This window comes from Taudactylus pleione, unplaced genomic scaffold, assembly GCF_031769625.1.
Source record: "Taudactylus pleione unplaced genomic scaffold, aTauple2 ptg000560l, whole genome shotgun sequence".
NCBI lineage: Eukaryota > Metazoa > Chordata > Amphibia > Anura > Myobatrachidae > Taudactylus > Taudactylus pleione.
Window position 1 is genome coordinate 3,091,845 of NW_028284962.1, and position 16,252 is coordinate 3,108,096.

The 16,252-nt window shown below is 40.4% G+C and overlaps 2 protein-coding genes across 3 annotated transcripts in view; one reads left to right on the forward strand and one right to left on the reverse strand.

Moving 5' to 3' along the window:
• The window catches only part of MRPL54 (mitochondrial ribosomal protein L54), a 49,363-nt gene extending 45,091 nt beyond the window's left edge, over positions 1-4,272 (forward strand). Inside the window, exon 3 of the mRNA XM_088452976.1 lies at positions 4,029-4,272. Coding sequence (XP_088309102.1) covers positions 4,029-4,161 — 133 coding nt within the window. The 3' untranslated portion in view covers positions 4,162-4,272. The remainder of the gene's footprint in view (positions 1-4,028) is intronic.
• A 939-nt stretch (positions 4,273-5,211) lies between these two features.
• On the reverse strand, positions 5,212-10,578 carry RAX2 (retina and anterior neural fold homeobox 2). 2 transcript variants are annotated; one of them, XM_088452973.1, is made up of 3 exons: positions 10,414-10,578; positions 8,075-8,325; positions 5,212-5,872 (listed from the first exon to the last, which is right to left on the reverse strand). In XM_088452973.1, exons 1-3 carry the CDS (start codon positions 10,430-10,432, stop codon positions 5,432-5,434), a joined length of 711 nt encoding a protein of 236 aa, XP_088309099.1. In that variant the 5' UTR covers positions 10,433-10,578; the 3' UTR covers positions 5,212-5,431. The 2 variants fall into 2 exon arrangements, with proteins under 2 accessions (XP_088309099.1, XP_088309101.1); XM_088452975.1 differs by having other exon boundaries at positions 10,377-10,578.
• Between the last annotated feature and the right edge of the window lie 5,674 nt (positions 10,579-16,252).

Consider the following 16,252-nt stretch of genomic DNA (forward strand, 5'->3'; position numbering starts at 1 on the left):
TAATAATTCCAGAATAATTCAATAAACAGAGTAATTGCAAAACTTCAGTAATTTCTTAAGGTATACAGCAAATGACACTTCAAAACACATGGACTATCCAGAGTAGTATATTAACCAGTAGTATATTAACTCAAGTATATCTGCTAGCAATAATATGTAATAGAATGTGTCCAGGATAATTAGCAGATGAAGAAACCAGCAATCCTTCCTAGGCAGCTTGCATACAGCTAGAACCAAGGACCAAGCAAGACATGGAATCCTGTGGGAGACTCAGCCAGAACAGAACCTACACAGGCCCAAGAGCCAGCACCTGATTAAAACTGCTGGCAAACCAATCACAGTCGACCAGGCCAATGCCCAGGCTGACATCATCATAACAGGTGAAGTCGGTAACCATTCAATGATTTTGTCCAGATTCGACCAGCTGAGTACAGATATAACAATATATTCATGCAAATTATGCTGGTCAAACTGTTGTGTTCTTCCTAGAAGTGTGCAAAACTATTAGAGAGGCAATAAGGGTTTGGTTTTTTGCCTTGATATAAACCTTGCTTTTTGTGACATCTACACATTACTTGTGTGTAACCCCAATGCAAAACTAATCCGTATAACATGTCTTGAGATAGATTTGGCTGGTTGTTTCTTAGGTCAAACTTCTTTTTTCACGTTTCTATATATTTTTTTATTTAATTTGAGTCACAGAGTTATAGGAGGGCACTGATCACCTGTGAAATGCAAGATCATTATTAGCGTAATTTAATTGTCTCTAAGTCATGGCTAACAATGTTCTGCTGCTACTAAGAGATAGGAGTGACACAGGTTGCATCTCTCCTGTGCTCATATGTTCAGCCCTTCAATCATGAATTTGGCATTGGTCATTGCACAACAAGTAATATATTATTGATGTTGTGACCGGGACCTGCATATAACTGTTCCTGGGAACATCAGTCAGTAACTTGAAGGCCGTCTTTGATATTGTGGGAACCACCATGTAAGATACGGATTTACTACAAAAAGTATATGACCTGGCTGTCACTGAACATTGTATTCTGGTAATGCAGAAGTGCTTGAAAAGTACTGCAAATATGCTGGCTGATTTTTAGTTTTGTTTTTTTTACCCTACTAATTGAACTCTAAATCCGAGAGTGGATTTGAAAATGACTTATTAATGACTTGCACACATTTTTGTATATCTATTAGTAAATGGCTTTTACAATGGACCCATTACCCACAAATACTGGAGACAGTTTATTGTTTGGGCCATTATGAATCCGATCTATTGCAAGGAACAAGTAACATCACTGTGGCAGTGGCTGATTAATATTTCTAAAGTCTGACTTCTGTTCATGAGATCAATTCATAGCCTACTTGGTTCTGCCCACAATACCAGTCATTTTCTGTGTAAAAGTGACATTCCCACTTTAGAAATATAACCATTATGCACGTTAGGGTCTCCCCTGGTCCAGGAAAAGTGAAAAGTTTTTCTTATATTTTAAATTCAGCAAAATTGTGAGTTTTTCTGGAGAAGTTTTAATTTGGAAGTAAATAAGTTGGGTTCCACCATGAATATGAAATTATTACTGGGCAAAATGTTTAATTTCTTATATTAATATATATTGCTAAAAACATGCCCTGTCAGTACCAAATACATCTTAGTGTTGCTTAGATACTGTAATTAAAAAATAAAAAGAGAGAGGAACACAATTGGTTTGTTTATTTGTAATTGGTGTTTATTTGGCAGCAATACATTAATGATTTACAATGTAATATCACGTTATTGTGAATTAAAAGAGTAGAGCAACCTGTCACTATTATTTCACTATAAAATAATAAGTACAATACGTGGATAAAGGGGGTGGCCATAGATCTATAATGGGATAAATAAATAAATTTCAAGTCTATACCAGATTTAATTATTTTATAGATTAAAGTTACACATGAGTAACAGGAACGCTACAGTAAGATTACTGGAAATTCCAATGGAAAATTGTGTGATAGCTTCCCATTATAGGTACATATGTTCCAAGGCTATAACCATTCTTCATGTTTATAGTTTTTGTACTGCTGAGGCACCATATTAGCAGTGTTTGAAAACAGTTTTCTGGAGTTGAATTTGGCACAAAGATTTGTGTAGAAGGATTTTCTTCGAATCAATGGGTCACTAGGAGATCATGTGACGTACTGCAGCAGTGTAATATCAGTACATTTTATTATTGCACTCTTATTCTAAGATGAAAATGTGACTTTTCAGCTTACATTTGTTAAGTATAGATTGATACCATTTTGCAGGAGTGTTGTCCTGTAGTGACGCTCTGTAGTTTACAGGGCAAGTGTAGAAAAATTAATGTGCGTAATTCGTTTTGTGGTGAATTATCATGGTTTTAGAAGTTTCTTCTGTATTGTGGAAGTTTTCTTTTTATTATATATATATATATATATATATATATATACAACCAGCCTGTATTCATTGTGCATATGTATATGCTGTGCAATATCGTATAATCAAGTCATGAGATTTTTACATTTTTATGATGTAAATTAATGTGACTTATTTTATAGTTTTGCCTATTTTGAAGAAGCTTCAGCAAAACGCGCGTCGGCGTTGAGCTGTAATGTCTGAGAAATGTGTCCTGATTAGATGATATGTTGTGATAGAAGTATCTATAGCAGGACATTGCCGGCATATGATACAGTAAAGACGGACCGCGGCTGTGGCAGTTATAATTAGGAGGCAGATTCAGTGTGAAACGGGGCTACTGAACAAGGTGATTGCGGCAGCATCACTGGAATCCGTACACAGGGACAGTACGGCAGAGAGCAATTGTATATAGTGACCGTGAATAGCAGCACTGATAGGGCTATGTTGTTTAATGTGAACAATACGGTGGCATAACATCTTCCCTAACAATAATTAAGTGAAAGATCTATGTTAAAAACGTATATGTGACACTAACATTAGCGTTACATTTGATAAGGAGTGATATAAAATTCATAATTGATACACACACATCCATTATACTAAATATGAATTATGTACTTTGTGAACATAAAAACAGATCCGTTAGATTTATAAGTCAATTAGATGCATGCAGAAGAGTATTAATTGTGAATTACACACATGGATATGATTTAGAATTTATTGTGGAAATGTATATACCAGAATGTGGAATCAGATGGAATAAATGTATTAACCACAGATATATTCACATCTCTGAAGTATTTGACACAGAATTAGAATCACTAGTATTAGTGACTAGATACATTTGTTTCAGAATCTTCCTGTGTGTCTGCATAACAAGATACATTTGTATCATTTGGACTGTCACGTAATATAGTGTAAATATTGTCAGTGATTATCCATAGTAAAGATAAATAATCCAGGAAGTATTCAGAGGGATTTATGAACTTTAGTTAAAATATTATAAGGCTGTATATTTACAACGCTGCCTTATTAAGATGATGTGAATTAATATAATCTCCATACTGCCTCCAGTAGCTGCTACTTGCTGAGAACTGTCGAGTAAAAATAAAAGCATTACATTGAATAATAGATACTCTCATAATACAACATAGTAAAAGTAAAATGAGACACAGACTATTTACAACCTTTATTTTAACCACTGTTCTATATTTTTACTTTGTTGATTTTAATAAAATTGTTTATTAACGAATACCAAGTAAAGGTTAAGTTTTAGATAACATTTAGTGCCTATGCTAATATACGTGTGCATTCCACTTTAGGGACTACTGTTTCTATGTTTGTGAAACTTGTTGCTATAGAAGTCCTGGGATAGCACCCCAAAGAAATACCTATATATGATATATATTTTGAGGGGTGAATATATGAACAGGGGATATATTTCATAGATATGTGTTTAATATTCACACTTTGGTGCAACCTTCTGGTTTTGTTCTTGTTAAGACTTATTGGTTTATTTGTCTTAATTTACAACAGAAAGTGATTTTAATTAACTATTCCCATTTTATAGACTACTTAATTTGACATATTCTGTTATGTTTACCTTTAGGCTCTTCCAGCTAGATCTGGGACCACCTAAAACTTTAGAAGAGAGAAGTCCAGACACTCCTCAGTACTGGAAGCTACTTCGAAAGTTGCACATGTGGAGAAACAACCGTCTAGCCAAGGCCAAGAAACAATAGACAGATGAGACTGCCTGCATTGTTCTTCTACACAGCGTCATGTTGCTCATTAGCTTTCTTATAAGCAAACCTCTAACAGCTGCAAATAAATTATTTCTATTTCTTTCTATAGTGCATGTACAGTTTGTGTGTGAAAACAATAAGCACTTGATTCAGTAAGAATGAATGTGTACATAATTTCCTTTTATAAATGAAGGTTAGTGACAAAGACGGGGGGTGTAAATTCTGTTTAAAATGTGTCACAAATGTGGAATGTCCCCACACATGTGTATCTGATGCTAGCAACAAGCCCCCCATGGTCACCCTGTTCAAGCCTAATTAATTCCACTTTGTTAACCCTCAATGGGATGGGGTCACTGATCTTCACTTGTTTGGGTTCTTTATTTACCTCTTTGGCTATGATTTACACTCCTGGCTCAATAACTAAGTACATGTATGCACATGGGGATATTGTCCCTCCCAGTCACATGTTGGCAGGTGCGTGTTACTGGTAAGGACTCTCTGAAAACTGGTATATGTAGCGGAGATGTGTTGCCACACAGGAACCCCCCTCTGTTACAAACTGATTGCAGAGCAAATCTTTAATGACAGGCAGGGAAAATGCAATCTGTAGGGTACTCATGCATGTTGTGTGAATGTACAGCTTGGGTGTTCTTTTTAATTACAGTTGCAGTTTGCATTAGGTTATAGTAATGTCGGAAAGATTGCGAAATAACAAAAATGACAGTATTAAAACATTAATGCCACTATAGATGTTTATGCTAAAATGTTTTTCATAACTGAAAAACACACCTGCAGATTGATGTTAATTTGTAACTATTTCAATCCTGAAGAGCCATGATTGACCAAATACATTTCCAGCTTTGCTTTTCATTTTTGAACTGCTTGTTAAAGCTGGTGCTCCATAAGATTCGAACATTCAGGAAAACCTACATTAGAAATTTGTTGTGCAACAGAATATTTTCTGGTTTTATTTAGAAGAAAAAAAGGCAAACAAATCGATGTTTTATGAATATATAATTTTAATTTTATGTTTTGTGTGTTTGGTCTTGTTGTTTCTGGTTTGGAATGTAGAAGCACCACAATGCCTTCTGTAATTTTGAACCTACAGAATCGATACCTCACACTAAAGAACTCTTTCATTTCTTTTTGGAATCCAGTTATTTAAAGTCACCATCAAAGAGTTGCTTGATTTCATAATTATTCATGTACACTTGTTCTTAAGTTGAGATCTTCAATTCTGTAATCAACACAAATAGTGAGTTATAGGTCAGATTGGCTGCCAAGTCTTATCTATGGTCTGAATGTGCTCTTTGGCCTTCATGCGTAGAGCAGCAATGCTGGAGCTTCTTTGGTCTAACTCCTCTAAAGGAAACTTGTCCACAAAGCCTCCCATGCACTGGTAAGGGCCACTGCTTAGAGGTTGTATAGATGTCATTGGTGGTGCACTGTTCAGGAAGGTATGACCAGCATAAGGTGATTGTAGGTTTTGTGAAGGAGTCATAAATCCTGGCATGCTGTGCACAGTGGTGGCTGCAGAGATGGGGGAAGTTAGCCATGGATCCAGAGGCAAAGAGGAGCTTAATGGCCCGATACTGGTTGTTATTGGTGTCCGTGAAAATGAGAAGAGTGGGGAGTCATGAACTTTGGCAGAAGAAGACTCCAACTTCTCCTGTCGCCTCCATTTTGCTCTTCTGTTCTGGAACCAAACCTGCATCAATTAAGAAATATGGCTATTTCAAAAGTAGTTGGAGGTGCATTCTATAAACAAGTACAATGGCAGCTGTTATGGAGAGAGAGTGAGAAATCTCTAGCATTAGGATAAGTGCAATTAGCGTTTCCAAGACCAGATCCCAGATAATAGTGATTCCATTAACGGCTCCAAGTGTTCGCTAATTGGATAGTTCAGTTTATGGATTAGTAAGAGGAGGGTGGCAGTGTATATAGAGTAATAAGAAGGGAGGGGTAATGGGTATATTGAACAACATGTTGGTGTAGGAGTTTAAGACGCTTTTTTGCTTTGTGAAAAAACTTTTGAATGTGGGTGATTAAGTTCTTGTACATGTTTCTTTAGAACAATAGAAGTAAGAAAAAATGGCTACAAATAAAATAACACTTCTGTAAACTATGAGGTAACTTGCACAGCTGCGTTCAGTAAGTATGCTCAGCAAGCATTGCCTTCATGTGTTCTAGTGCTTGGAACATTAATTGGCTATAGATGCAGCTGGGTACCAGTGGGTTATCATTTTATGACTAAAGTTAATTGATTTTCAGCATTTATACTATAAGATACCAATATTAGCTGGAATGATTACACAGTGACTACTGACAAAAGAAAACTTTTGTTCCTTATCATACTGTATTCATTTTGGGGTTTTAAGACCAATCCATTTTATGTTGCAAATTTCACTATAAGTTTTTGTGCTACTCTTGTTACAGATATATTATGTCCGTTATTCCAATGTGGAATGAAATCATATTTCAAATGCAGGTTGAGTCTCCCATATCCAAAATGCTTTGGATCAGGGGTATTTTGGATAACGGAATATTCTGTATTTTGGAATAATTGCATATCATAATGAAATATCTTGGGAATAGGACCCAAATATACACACAGAATGCATTTATGTGTTATATACACCTTATACACACAGCCTGAAGGTAATTTTATACAATAGTTTTAATAATTTGTGCCTTAGACAATGCTTGTGGTCATTGAACCATCAAAAATCAAAGGTTTCATTATCTTAGTCATGCCAAAAGAAATTCTGTATTTTGGAATATTCCGTATTTCGGAATATTTGGATATGGGAGACTCAACCTGTATTACTTGAAACAAGTGAACAAATGCAAACCAATTCTACCTTGATACTAATGATAACACACACACAGCCAATGTACTGAGAAGCTGATTAACCTGCTCTATATAAAATATATTTAGGGGCTGAAGGAAACTAGATTGACCATGTGAGAACAAAGGTAGCATGTCGGTCAGATTTAAGCCAAGGCCCCCCAGTGCTGTGAGGCAGTAGTGCAACTGCAATCACTTAATTGCCTTATAAAAATTGAGCACACCTGATCCTGAAATGAGGGCTTACCCCTTTATACTGCAGGGCCATTTATAAATAGCCATTCAAGACTTGCCACATGTCCTGATAACCATGTATAAGTGAACATTAAACATGGCAGTCATGGCATTACTCAATCCCATGGGCAGTGAGCCTGGGGCTTAAATTGGTTCTTGGTCACATGATCGCAAAACATAGTGAAATATTTGCCTCTAATATAGAGCAAATTGCACCTTTTAGTCAAGTAAGTCTGTGGTGATATAGGGACATGCCTTTGGTAATAGACTGTCTAGGGAGAGACTACATAGACCAGAATAATTTCTCTATTGCCAACCTATACTAATACATCCAGGCATAATGAATCTAATGATTCCTGGCTTGCCAGTTATTATTAGATCCAGTTTATATCAGATCTATACATGGTAGCAAGAAAGAACTATTGGAGTCACCTGATAATAAATAACTCAAACCTCCTTTCTCCTCTTTATTGCTACTTCTAATACCTCCTAAAAGTACAAATATCTGCCCCTCAAAAAAAAAAACATGAATGGATATATTTACTTTACTTACATACATAAATTTTAATAGCGGTTACATTAATTTGAATAAATATTTAGAAAGGAAGCCAAATGTAATGGTATCTTAACAACATACTAAACAATGGCACCATTTGTTAAACTAAAACATTTTAAATATATGATAAATCATATTGGTATTTAAATACATTTTAATATACATTTATATGTTCCCGTTCCACTTCCTCCAATAGTTCTAACACACACACATACTTGTTTGAAATTTGGATGTGCAAAATCAATTGATAATTGTTGGGAGACTGGTCTCACCTGTACTCGAACCTCTGGCAGGCTAACCTTCATTGCAAGCTCCTCTCGGCTGTATACATCTGGGTAGTGAGAATGCTCAAATGCACGTTCTAATTCATGAAGTTGATAGGTGGTGAAGGTTGTCCGGTTTCTGCGATGCTTCTTTTTGGGAAGTTCATCTTCTTCCCCCTCTGGAGGACATGATGTTGGTGTATTGCCTCCCCTTAGGTCACACAGGTCTCCCTCACATTTGTCTAGAAACATCCTGGGTGCTGCAAGATAAAGGTCCATGTAAGTTAAAACTTGACTAGGCAGACGTTCATAAACCTTTATTTTATCAAGCAATGCATATAAATGTAAACACCTTTTATCATATACAAGTGTCTCAGCCTGTATATGTGCTGTAGTTCAGTATTTACAGTGGTATCTGTAACTTAGATCACATTATTTTATACTTTGTAACAAAATGTAAATCTGACTGAAAATGCATTTTACATAATCTGTATGCCTAAACTAATATACCATGGATGATTTTCAGGAGGATCATGCAATCATAACAGCATGGTGCCGATTTACAAAACAAATGACCCTCAGCTGATCATTAAGAATGTGTATTCTATTAAATATGACCTCAGACTCTTGCAGTAAATGACACGAAATAACCCATACACTCGAGATCCAATCTGCTCCTGTGTGTCCCTAATTTGAGGTAGGATGGGGATACAGTGGGACAACTCATGCTGCTATTTGCTCATGGTTCTCCAGCTAAGCTTCTTATCCCAGGATCTGCTCTACTGGTGAGAGATTAGCAGGGTTTCTGTCTTGTCACAACTTTACAAACTACAACATAGTTGGTTTCCAGAAGGAGACACCTCAACAGATCAGCGGGATCAAGCAATGCAGAATCCTGGTTTCTGCTAAAATTATATAGTCTGGATGAATTTGTATCTCCTCCAAGTAGAAGCCGACCACTTATGTTTTGTAATTGGAAAAAAGCTACTTGCTAATATAGATTCATATATGAGTTAAATGCGTGTGCAAGTATTATCACTCCTTAATAAATTAAGTTAGAATAATATTGCAGACTGTACACTGTAATATGTCTTCTAGTTTTTATCAGTCATGTAGATAATGATTGCAATCTCACATTTTATATTGTTTTGTAGATGTATTGCACATGTAAGAGGCTTTTTCATAACTGCATAATATATCAACTATAAATCTTTATTACCACAACAGCTTATTAGATCAATGTTTCAGCCCATATTTAGTATTTTTCAATGTTAATGGTCACTTACAGTATATACCTTCACATACGTCAGACTTTTTTGAAGCCTAAAGTGTGGTGTGATTGAACTGTAAATGTGTCAGAGATGTGGAGAAGTGGTATGAGCAGTTTAGCAGACCATCTTGTTTCACGGCAGTAGTAGCACAATAACTTTCTCCAACTGTCACCATAAACTGGCAGTTTGTGTAAAAGACAACTTTACTCTAACAATTTCTCCCTTTGTAACACCTTGTAAATACATACAGGGACATTTTTCATTAGAGACAGATCAAAGCTGCTTATTGTATCTAATCATGCAAAATATAAATCAAGCATACTACAATATATCCTTATCTTGGCTATCATGGTTCCTCAGCAGTTCTACTGAAGAACACATTTCTTCAGTAGAACTAAACTTATTCTACACAAAGTAATTATTTGAGACTGGCATAGCGAGATATTTACCAATTAACGTTATAAATTCTCCCATGATAAATATTGTCATGATAGGTTTGCTTATAGCCCTTCATTTCCTTCATTGTACAGAACCCACGTGTCCTGAATTCCCATGGCAGATGCTACGTTAAGAACACTTCTCAGAGGGAATTATGTTTCACTTGTATTCCACTCAAGATTTACTATATGCAAAACTATACATGTGACAAACACAAATTGTACCAATGCTACAGCCAATTTCATATTCTTAAATATATCCCACCATCACCATGGCCGTTCATCCCTATAGAATTTGCATTTGGTCCTTTTTGGATGGAAGAAATCTGCAGAACTACAATTTACCAACTATTATATTTCCAAATACAAAAGGGTAATTTTTCTTAAGATTTTGTACCACAGAGGTCACTATAACACTGGGATACCCATTTAATTGTGATTCTTCTAAAGTAATACTGCAATCCTATTACACACTATAGATGTAGAAAGGTCACCAACCGTAAATACACTTGCTTGTCACGCAAAATGGGAATTTAATAGCAGTTAAGTTTTAATAAGTCAAATTGCCTAGCACACATTTACAACTCATTTAGCTGAAACTACCTTTGTATTGAGCTCCTGCTTCAGTGGGTTAGGTTACCTGGCAGCGTCTCTTCCATCTGCACTTAACTGCAAACAAACAAACAGATCAGCCCCAAAATAAGATCCTCCAGGCTTTGTAGACTTAAGCGGTGGTGGCTGGGAAGGGGGGCCAGCTTCAGTCAGAGGAAGATCACGGAGGAGAGGGAATCTTGGTGAAATCTTCACAGATGTCCACAAGACTGAAGGAAGATTCAGCAGCCGAAGGGGGATTACAGGACTTTATTAAAGGGTCACCTCCCCCTCTTAATAATGATTGGCACTTGCCAAGGGATGGAGAGTGAAGAAACATAAGTATAAAGGGAGGGCATGATTATTTTATTGTTTTGTAGATCTAGAATAAATGTACAAGAGTCTCTCAACATGTTAAACATGTATACGTTTAATATACTTTTGTCTTTGCAGGATTGACAATCCACCATCTTTACGTCAAATGAAGAAAATGACACAAGGTTGTTCATTGAAGGGTTTCTATGACATCCTGTGGTATGAATGAGTGGCTCTTATTGATCTTTTTTATTTGGTGGTGTCCTAATGTGACAATTGGATTTATAACAACACTGTATAAATGTGCAACGTATCAGACATTTGTATTAGTTATTTAACTTGCAGCTGATTGTTCAGAGCTAATTGCGTAGTAGTTGCTGCAGATTGTTTCACATTTGTTCTTTTGTACATTGTTACTATCTCCCGGTAATTTACTTGTAGGGCCATTCATTCACAGACAACTACTGCAACACATGCCCCTGTTAGGGTTACATATAATTTACAGCTGAACTAACATTGTTATGTTCTCCATAAGCTCTTACATTATGCAACAATTGAGTAGTAGCATTGAAAGACTAATAAAACCGTAGAACAACAACATATGTGTACAGAGTTATGATTAATATATGAAATAATAAATGCATGGGAAACAAGTGTTAGTATTGCAAAGGAAGATACTTCTAAAAATGGGGGAATAGCAAAATTACCTTTCACTGTATATTATAAATATCAGTATTAAATTAGTAGTGGGCAATCTGTATCAGAACTTTTTTTTTTTTTTAGGCCCTCAAAGTAAAATAAAATACTTTTTTCTACTTCAGGGTCCATAGGGGGTCCACAGGGTTGACCTTGCGGTATAGGTTGGGAACCAAATCCGGGCACCACGCAGTTAAAGCTTTTAGCTCCCAGGATGCACTTGGGTCCACTCTCCCTATAACCCCACCCCCCAGCCAGAGGCACCTCAGTTTAAGTTGGTGCCCGGCCGGAGTTGGGTCACCGTTACTGCAGGGGGGCTGCTTAGCAGCCCCTAAGCTTAAAAGAGTTTTATTTTATTATTTTTTACTACTCTTCAGAGCGGCAGCATCAGACTGTCCAATGGACGTCTGAGCTGCCGCTTCTACACCCCGCCGGCGCTGCGACGCCAGTACAGATCTGGGGATCGCAGCGGGACCCCAGAGTCTGTACTAGCCGGGCTCTGGAGGAATCCCTGGGCTGCTGCCGGATCGACGGGGACAGGTAAGTCGCGTGGTCACCGCTTGCGGTGATCCACGTGTGAATATGCAGCCTTATGCCTCCGGTCTCTGGGGACAGACCGGAGGCGCTAGCGGTGGCGGCGGGCTCCCCCTCCATGGAGGCATACCCCGCGTGTCCACAGCCCACCAGGGATTATAGCGGCAGCGGGAGCTGGCATCCCGGGGGGTTAATTGCTAGCCAGGGAGGAAGCCTTCCCTGTCTAGCGGCTCCTCCCCTCAGCTCAGCGCGCCTTTCAATAATACAGTCTGGCGTCGCTGAGCTGCTTCCTCCGCGGGCCACGCTTCTTGTGAGGTCTCCAGTGGCCATTTTCTCTCTGGTGCTGCAGAACTCTTAGGATGTCAGTGAGCCCAGTCCCCCTGCGTACCTGGCCATTTTGGTTGAGTGTACACAGCGCTATAGCCTTCCCAGACACTGAATCTGGGCAGTTGAATGTAGCGACATTGTGCAGTATATTATATGTCATGCTTATGTATGTATATATATTTTTCTGCATTGTATGTGACTTATGCTAGTGCTGACTGTCTGCTTTTTCTCTCACCTGTCAGTGTATATCTATCCCTTTTCTTTATCTGCCCTAATACAGGTGTACCTGGGGTGGTTCTGAGACCTCACATATATATATTTGTTAATATCTGTGAGGTTTGTCACATACTGTTGCGTGCTGCACGTTGCTATATTTTAGATGGAACTGTGAGTTGCATACGCTGATAATGGGTCCCTGCAGCTAATCTTAGCGTCAGTCAGGACCGGTATGGCGCTGCTTAATATTTCCGTCAAGATAGTCAGATATATCTGACCAGGAGATTGCACACGATACTGCACCCATTATTGCTATCCTGCAAGTCATAGCCTGCAGGAATTAGTGCGGAGGATTTTAACTCAGAAAGGTTTATGTATGCGGCACCATCTGGTGCGGGGCCCCTTGCACGACCCCCTTAAAGGGCGGTTTATTTCTCAGGATCCTCTCCTTTGAGGATCGCCGGGCGGGCCCCATTGTCGTCACTCGCTTGGAGTTACTTCACCATACTGCACTTTTGAACTCGGGGTATCTCGCAATTTCTTGCAATTTACCCCTGTGCAACAGACTGTCGCTCCCCGCCGGGGTTTTCACAGTACATGAATTACCTCCGATACCACATCGGTCTGTCATTCCCCTTGCAGGGATTGCCACAACGGCTACCCTGGTGGATGTCGTTTTATACGAAATACTAATTGGCGTGATATACGCCCTGTGGTTACTGACCAGTGGCTCTGCCGTGAACTGGATGGTATATTCGGCTCTTTCCCTCTCACATGGGGGGAGCCGATTTCAAGTATTATTATCCCTGCTTTGGGGCTGGTAGCCAGGTTCATTCTGGATATAGAGAATGTTGATCATGCACCTGTATCATACATCTCCCGTTTTTTGCCCAGCGGGTGGATCTCATAGCGGGAGTCTGGCTGTCGCCAGATACGAGGAGTCACAAAGGCCTCCTGTTTCCCATTCCCTGAGGGTCCTCACAAGTAATGGATATCCCCTTCTGGGATGGATTTGTATGTTAATCATCGGGTTACAGGCATTAATACGCCTCCCATCCCGGCCTGGACGGATTTTACGGATCCGTAGGTGGTAACTTTGCCTGAAATCAATGTACTCGTTTTCAGGGCCTGTTGCCCGTCCTACCATGGCCATCGCATGGTGATGCTTTTGTGACGTTTGTCCCCTCCAACACGTCTGAGGTTCAAATATCTTTTGCCGCTCACATAAAATATGCAGTGGTCATATGTGGGATTACCTCATGGGATGCCGGTCTTCTAACTTTCAGGGTTTCGGCGGCGTCTGTATCCGCCGCAGTACCCTATGGCTGCGTTATGGGAAAGCAGAGGTGCACACTCCTTCCATGGGGAAGATCTTGTTTGGTCCTGACCTTGACAAGATCGTTGCATCATTGGCAGTATCACTAATGGGGAGATACCGTCTTTAGCTACTCCCACTACATTCGGACTAACTCTGTTAAGTCTTTTTGTCCTCAGGGTCAGCCTAAAGGCCTGTTTTTTCCTAGGCTGTCGGCCTCCATGGGGGCCACCATATCCAGTACCGAGCAGTCCTGGACTTCCGGACGACCCTGTTTCTACACCTGAGGATATACGCTCAGCCTGATGGGACAGGTCTACATCTGGGGAATTTCCAGAGTGAGGTACTGATTCTCAACGGCCTCTCATTGCTCAGGCAGCCTCCTCACAGGCATTGTTACACGGGCCCTTCTTCAGACCTGATCAGGGCCTTACAATCCCAGAAAGCTATACAGTCTTTGTGGTAAGCAGAGCTATTTCGGCCAACCTCACTATCTCAGTGAGGGACTGGTTGTTCTACTTTCTTTCTGGGGTGGTGACCGACTGGTCCTCATTTGCCTATACTCTGTCTCAAATCCCTGAATCAGATTCCAACGGTGCCTGGACTCAGGTGGAATCGTCCATGCTCCATCATCCGACGTTTGGAACCTGGGGATTTTAGGGTATATCTGAGTATTCAGGATACGTACCTACGGGTACGTACAGAGCCCTCTCATCAGCATGGGTTCAGGTTTGCTGTGCCACAGCAACACTTGTAAGTTTCGGGCTCTGCCTTTTGGGACTGTCCTTAACTCCACCGGGGTTTACCAGCCTTATGGATTTTCTGACAGTTCACCTGTTCAGGGTATCCGAATGCTCCTTTCTCTGGACGGTCTCCTGCTTTTAGCAGGATCACCAAGGTACTTTACCGCCAGGTCAGGATAACCGTGGCTTCTTCTCGGCACAGATAATTAGTCAACGGAGAAAAAGTCCTCCCTACATCCCTCACAGGGTTTTCTTCATCTGGGAGCACTGCTGGATTCTCAGACTCTGAGAATTTTTCTGGCGTAAGACAAGATCTCCACTGTTCAACTTGGAGTGTGCGGATATCTACGCATTCGACATATGTCATTACTCTTTGTGATGCGCGGTCTACCAGAGTGTCTACCTTTTGGTAGGGTGGAATGTGCTCAGTTCCATTCCAGGCCTTGCCATAATTGACTCCCCTCCAGATGGATCGAGTTTTTCCCATCGGATCGCTGTTCGAACGATGATACTTTCTCCGGAGGCGAGTTGGTCTCTGTCCGGGTGGCTATGGCCATCTCGTCCAGGGTGTTCTTTGCTACAGACAGTGTCTGGTCCGCATTCGTTTCGGGGCAGTTGGACGTCTGTCGTTTCTGCCCTGCCACTTAACTTGTTGATACTTTAGGCTGTCTTGGACCTTCACTCTGGCCTAACCCATATGTCACGGTAAACCTGAATAGGTTCAGTCCGACAGTGTCACAACAGTGACTTCCATCTAGGCAACACTGGTAGTTGGGTGGCAATGTCAGGTATGTCATCCATTCTGACATAGTCCAAGGGTCTTCTCCTGGCCAACTCTGCAGTGTTTATTCCCGGAGCTCTCCATTGGGAAGCGGGCTTCCTCAGCCGTCGCGACGTGCATCCCGGGGACTAGTTTCTTCTCCAAGAGAGGTTTCAACTCCTGGTGAGCAGAGGGGGCCTCCCTGAGGGGATTGATCCTCATGGCCTTCTGACTTGATCACACATTACCGGTGTTACAGTCCAGCTCCTGGAGTACTGAAGCTACCTTCAGTGACTCTTTGTCAGTGAAGTGGTCCTTCCACTTTGTGTACCTGTGTCCTCCGGTCTCCCTTCTTCCTCGAGGTCTTCGGAAGTTTAATTCGAGACGGAGGGGCTTTCCTTCTGGGGGCTCCAGTTCGTCCCAGACATCACTGGTACTAAGATTTTCGGAGTCTCCTCATCGATACTCCGTTCCTACTGCTTCACTATCTGGACCTGTTGTCTCGGGGTCCTTGTTTTTCCCTGGACCTGGATCGTTTGTCTTTGACTGCGCCCCTACTGTGGTCCTAGGGCTTCCCTGGCTCTGTCTTCATTGAGATGTTTAGAGCAGATAGGCCAGACTTTGCTGGGATCTGCCACGGACTGTGGCATACATAATTCTTATGGTATCGTACCTGTCGATACGATCCTCCGGTGTCCAGGATTTTCAGATATTCTGGCATTCCTTCCGGCTGGCTTGGGTTTCACCCTTGGCCTGGCCTTCCTGACAGTGCGGATCTCTACACTGTCGGTATGGTTAAGATATGGAATTGCTCCGCTCTGGTATCCAGTTCATCCTTTGGAGTGTTTTCTGGATTATGCCTCCACTTGTCCTCCCTAGGGACTCCTAGGGAGTTAGTAGTGGTTCTTTGTTCCCTCCGGGGACAGTCAATGGAACCGCTGGTTGTGATAGCCATTACATGGTCTATTGTTTAAGCTCTCTC

What these genes read in the sequence shown, in the direction of transcription:
- RAX2 (XM_088452973.1), bottom strand. An exon ending in TGCCAGAGGTTCGAGTACAG is followed by an intron (nt 5,873 to 8,074) that starts GTGAGACCAGTC and finishes TAATTGATGCAG; the next exon opens with GTTTGGTTCCAGAACAGAAG.